The sequence below is a fragment of the Meleagris gallopavo genome, chromosome 14, assembly GCF_000146605.3.
Source record: "Meleagris gallopavo isolate NT-WF06-2002-E0010 breed Aviagen turkey brand Nicholas breeding stock chromosome 14, Turkey_5.1, whole genome shotgun sequence".
NCBI classification, from domain to species: Eukaryota; Metazoa; Chordata; class Aves; order Galliformes; family Phasianidae; genus Meleagris; species Meleagris gallopavo.
Genome location: NC_015024.2, coordinates 12,463,991 through 12,469,524, shown reverse-complemented (window position 1 = coordinate 12,469,524; position 5,534 = coordinate 12,463,991). Strand labels below are relative to the sequence as shown.

Below are 5,534 nucleotides of genomic sequence, written 5' to 3'. Positions count from 1 at the left end.
TTTTAAGACTGCACAACGATGTGTTTTAAAAGGGATGGAAGCACAGGAACATTACCTTAAGGGCTTTTATATCATCTCTGATACAGAGTTTAAGAGATCAGTGAGCCAAGACGCTTGGCCATCTGCAAGCATAAAGCTTCAGGCAAGCCTCATGGGGGAGAGGGAAAAAAAGGGAAAATGGACAGCAGTAAAGGTGCTCTCAACAGCATTGTGATAAAGAGGCAGGTAAGGTGAAGGTGCTGCAATGCTACACGCTAACACGTGCACTGCTGACAATGGCTAAGGCTACTTAGTAGTTTCTTTAAATCGTTGTGAAAAGAGCCAGGAGGGAAAAAGAAAGGGGAAAAAATGATTGATAGGAAATACATTTATAATAGGATTTTTTAATATTATTTTATAAAATTAAAGTAATGGTCAGATCCACTTGCTTAGGCTTACTGTAAAACTTGCTAAACAAAACTAGGCTATTTGCCTCGTATTTTACCACTCTTTACAGACAATTAATCTGTAAACAATTCAGGCACAGCTAATCCATTTTGATAGCACGTTACTTTTAAAAGACTCTTCAGGCCTGGTTTCCCACATTTTAGGGTGATTACATCTTGCCAAAATGATGGAAGTTAAAACAGCATATGGTGGTCAGACAGCATCAAATTATGCTCTGAATGAGACTTCTTCCTTCGATTCTGATGCTGAGATCTCTTCTGATTATCAGATAAAAGATACGGTCCATCTCCCATGAATGCATACACAATCTTCGCAAACAGCTTTCCATTAATGAAATACGGGAGCTACAACCACGAGTTTCTCATGACTAAGTGAAACAACAGACATCCTAACACTGCATCTGCCAAGCAGTGTATATTCCTTTCCCAGATGACGGTCACCCTTAACTCCTACGTGAGCTACAGGCCTATTCTCAAAAGCAACGTGGGACTTCTCACACCACTCATTCTGTTGTTCATGTGCCTAATACATGTGGGAACAACACAAACCTAAAGCAAGAATGTAAATACAGCCTTTACAGGGACTAGCCAGCAACGTGAAGATTAAAAACAGTGCAAGGAACACACTGTCAAATTGCAGGGATTCAATTAACTACTGAAATTAAAAGCTCTCATCCCAAACAAGAATACAGCAGTCGCTAGGTGCATTAAACCTTGGTAGCCAGTGAATTGTGTAATGCATTTTGTATTGCTTCAATGTAACAACGCAGTGTCAAGTCCCAAAGCATTATAGCTGATGTAGATAACTAAGAGAAAACAGATCTTCAGTGCAGTCTTATGCTGCGAGGGATGGAGTTTAAGGGTGACAGAAAAGTGTCCTACTTGAGACATCTGAGCCAAAGCAGAACAAGGTCACACACCACACCAGTGATGCTCACAGAGCCAGCACCTCCCAGGGAACTGCAAATCCAAGCGTCTCCAGTCATGGCCAGATCTCACAGTCCTTCCTCAGCTTTACAGCAAAGCTCATTAGCAAGGCAGCCAGGCAACTTCAAGTTGCATCACCAGTGCCCCAGTAAGAGGGCTCAGAAAAAGAAGCTTGGGAGGCCAATAAGAGGCAGATGCTGCCTGCAGATTAGAAAGGGCTTGGGTTGGGATTTTCATGGCATCAGCTGTTAAGACACGACATGGCTGGTGAACTGGGACCACTGATGTCAACTGGCATCACTGCAGTGCTTCTGCTAGGAGGAGGCAAAGTCAGACAGGCAACCAGCAGTGCCAGCAGTTCCATCTCAAGACAAAAACACAGAAGACACAGAAGTTAAACCAGCTGCAACATCATCCCTTCCAGAAGGATGGTGCACCATGGCAGTTTCTGCCATCAGTTTTGCACAGTATTTTCAGTCAAAAAATTCTCAGAATGCAGTATGAGCTCACGTTTACCAATGTGAGAGCAATGCATTGGAATAAAGAAACAGTCTGCTATCTCTTCTCCAAAGATGACAGAGAACCCATGAACAGAAAACAGCCTGAGGGCACACTGCAAGCAACACGTGGTGCTGGCAGCTGAGACCCCGGATTTGGAACCACTCATCCCACATCACTGAAAACCACAAGTGTATGAAACCCAAAGTCTCTGTCCTACTGAACTGTTCCTTGATGCTCCCTTGCATGTTGAAATACACTCCATTTCTCTCTAAGACAAAGTTCTTCAGACCGACTGATATTTTATGCATCTAATTTGAGATACCTTAAAGATGACTAACGGACATCGCATCCTGAAAACTGGACTCCTTTTAAACACTCCTGATTTGGGTAGTCAGACAAAAGTAATTGAGAGCACCTGACAACTTTAACCCTGAAAACTCTTGGCCCGTGCATCCTGTACACTCCCTCTGATTTCTGTTAACCATCATTATCTTCATTAAAAGGAAGAATCCTCATCCTCGTTCATTGCCTTTCCACGTGTTGCTTCAGAGGGGTCACATCATTTCTGAATTTTATTCATAACCATGCATTAGGCAAACAGAGATAAAACTTCACAGCATAGGCTCACAAGCAAGGCTGACCTGCACAGGAAAGCTGATGCTGTCTGACTGAATCACAGCAGATAGCAGGGAGAGAACAAACTTTGTGCTCCGACACCTAGAACATCAGGGTCAGACTGAAGTAGGACAACAAAACCCCAGGCATGAGGGCAAAATAACTGTTCACAGTCGGCTCCAGTGACTCCATGCTGCTTCTCCAAAGGCAGGCTTGAAGCGAGCTGGAGCCCAGGGGCAGCTCCATGCCCTTGTGCAGAAGGGACATGAGTTCACCAGCACAGGCACACTGAGAACAGGCCAGCTGGGTCTCATTACTTTCAGCACAATTTATCTGGGAAACGTGAGCCTTACATATATAATGGTGACCTGTTTGTAGGCTCAATTAACAATGGTTAAGGGGGTGGAAGGGGGGGGTCTTGTTTCACTTCTTCCTCTACTGCAAGCACATAAACCTTGAGGGTTTTACAACAGAAAACGTGGCAGGAAGCACCTGTCTCACTCATTCTCCCATAATTAGGGGCTGCAGCATGCACAGCATTAGAAGAACAACCTCTGAACAGCAAATAAATGTGACCTTAATGGAGCATTTTGTAGCTTCACTTCCTTGTTTAATGCAGAATGACACCAATTTTCTCATCACTAAAGCTAGTAATGCTCCCAGAAACACACAAACTCATACAGTATCACCAGTTTCACCTCTCAGCTCAGGAAACGTGATTTGCTTGTATCCACTGCTGGTATTTGCCTTAATTCAGCCTTTTGTTTTGAAAACATATCTCCAGAAGTCATACACCAAGAAGTACCTTGACGATCAAAATATCCAAAATGAGCACAGGCATGGTGATGGAGCCCTGGACTGTGCACTAGGGCTGCAGACTCACCAGGCACACTCATGCTTCCGTGCAGGTAGCTTACATTTCCATTTCCTCATCATCCCATTAAAGCCACAAAGGTGTTACAGTGCAGACAAGCATACATTTAATCATCTCTGCTTTCACTACTCTCCTAACCACTGATACAAGATTACCCCTGTAATCCCAGAACACTTCAAATGGCATCCTCTGCCCCTATCCATCCTAGCGTTTAAATAAGGGCAATCCTACCATGTACACAGGATATTAAAAGCCTGCTAGGTCAGACTGTGTTCTTGCATAAGAGGGTGCCAGATTTGTCCTGGTAGAGAGCACAGCACGGGCACTGCCAGCAGCCCCCTTTCCAAGGCTGCCCACCAAACCCATCTGCCTCCAGTGCCGTGGGAGCAGTGAGCTCAGTGCTCACTCAGCACACCACACAGAGCACAACTCGTCTCATTTACACTGGGAAAGGCAAGGCACTTTATGAAGCCAACAGAGCTGCTCCCACTGCATGGCTCAAGATCAAACCTGCCCCATTATAAAGTCTTCAGAGACAGGGGCTCTGTCAGCTAATAAAAATCCCTCATTCTTTATACAAAATGATTTTTTTAACCCGTGTCCTTTGGCCCATTTAACAATTTATTGACTGTATGAAATAATGTGAGGCCACATCAATCTCTTCCTGGTTATTTGGTTCAGGCTCTCAAATTAATGCAGAAGGTGGAAAGCTCAATAAAGAACTATTTAAGAAAAGAAAGGAGAAATGCTCAAGTCCCACTGTGACATATCTCCCTCTCAGTTTGCAGTCAGGTCTTACCACCCAGGGCTGTGCAATCTCCTGGAGGAAAGATGGAAGAGCAGAAACAAGCATGTTCCCCTGGATTGAGCAGAAATAATTTTAGATTTGTATCACTCTGCACTGAAACAGATCTGCGGCACTCAGGTAGCCAGATTTAGTGCCTCCAGCGTGTGACAGCAATTCCAGCCAGATCCACAGAAATTATTTTAGGATCAAACTTAAACTGAGTCGAGCCAAGCAAACAACCATCCATGTTTATTTGTGTAAAAATGTATTTAATTTGGCTTATGAGCAACAAAATAGGGTTGTTGGATGATTTTTTTTTTTTTTATTAAATAAATCTTTTCATGCTGACAACTTGCATCAGATACAGGTTTCATAGCAAAGGGTTTTATCCACATTTATTTCCTGAAGTACAAATCTGAAGTGGAAACTGAGATAAATGGAGATTTTTGTGCTGACTGAGCGACCTCCTAGCCAGGGAAATATGCCCCAAAACCAGGACCTGCCATTTTGAGAACTTCCTCATTTTCTTCCAAGGGAGCTGCTTTGTTCAAAGTGAAAAGACTCAACAAATGCCACAGAGCTGATCTGTGAAGCGACTCAAACTTCCATATTTACGTGGCAGTTCACCATTTGTGTTTCACCCAGACAAGAAGTTTCCTGGATGTTTCCCAGCAGGAAGGTCTGGTGCTGTTTTGTGTGCAAAACTAATTCTCTGTTCCTTGGCCATTTGTCCCCAGAGAATGCAGTAATGATTTCAACACAAAACCCCAAATACTGAGAGCAGGACCGCTAAGGCCTTGGCAGCAAGACCAGAAAAGCAGTAACTGTGCTCAAATGAAGCAAATAGATAAGAATTGCTAGCAATGATGCACACTTCATAATCATACAGAGACAGCACGCAGCGCAGCCTGAAGAGGCAAGCGGTCACTTCTTCCATCTACAACTCCAATATAACCACCTGGAGGACAATGCAAACGCCATGCTCACTAAACGTAAGTGATGCTAAATCAAAAGAAAGGTAAGCAAGCAAAAAATGCCTCAAAAATATTCAACTGTCTGGCAAGCTCAGTGAAATAGGCTGATGTAAGTGAGACATTCTATGGAAGATAGATGTAAGGCAATGCAGTTGGGGAGAAATAGTAATCAGTGCAGGAATCAAGTGAGAGACTGCTGTTTAGAAAGCAGTAATGCAGAGAGACTTGAGCATTAGGGTGGATAATGAATTAGATGAAAGTTCATGCTGCAATACCACTGCAGAAAAAGGCAATTGCTATCCTGGGGCACATGCACAGAGATACTGGAAGCAATAACTCAGATTTAGACAGTCTTTGGCAAGACTGTCACTGCAGTGCCACATGCTGTTTGAGGCCCATTACTCAAAAAA

The 5,534-nt window shown here is 43.5% G+C and overlaps 1 protein-coding gene across 1 annotated transcript in view; it reads right to left on the bottom strand.

The window, feature by feature from the left end:
- The window catches only part of PTPRG (protein tyrosine phosphatase receptor type G), a 301,167-nt gene extending 297,782 nt beyond the window's left edge, over window positions 1–3,385 (bottom strand). Inside the window, exon 1 of the mRNA XM_031555513.1 lies at window positions 3,373–3,385. Coding sequence (XP_031411373.1) covers window positions 3,373–3,385 — 13 coding nt within the window. The remainder of the gene's footprint in view (window positions 1–3,372) is intronic.
- Window positions 3,386–5,534: the final 2,149 nt, after the last annotated feature.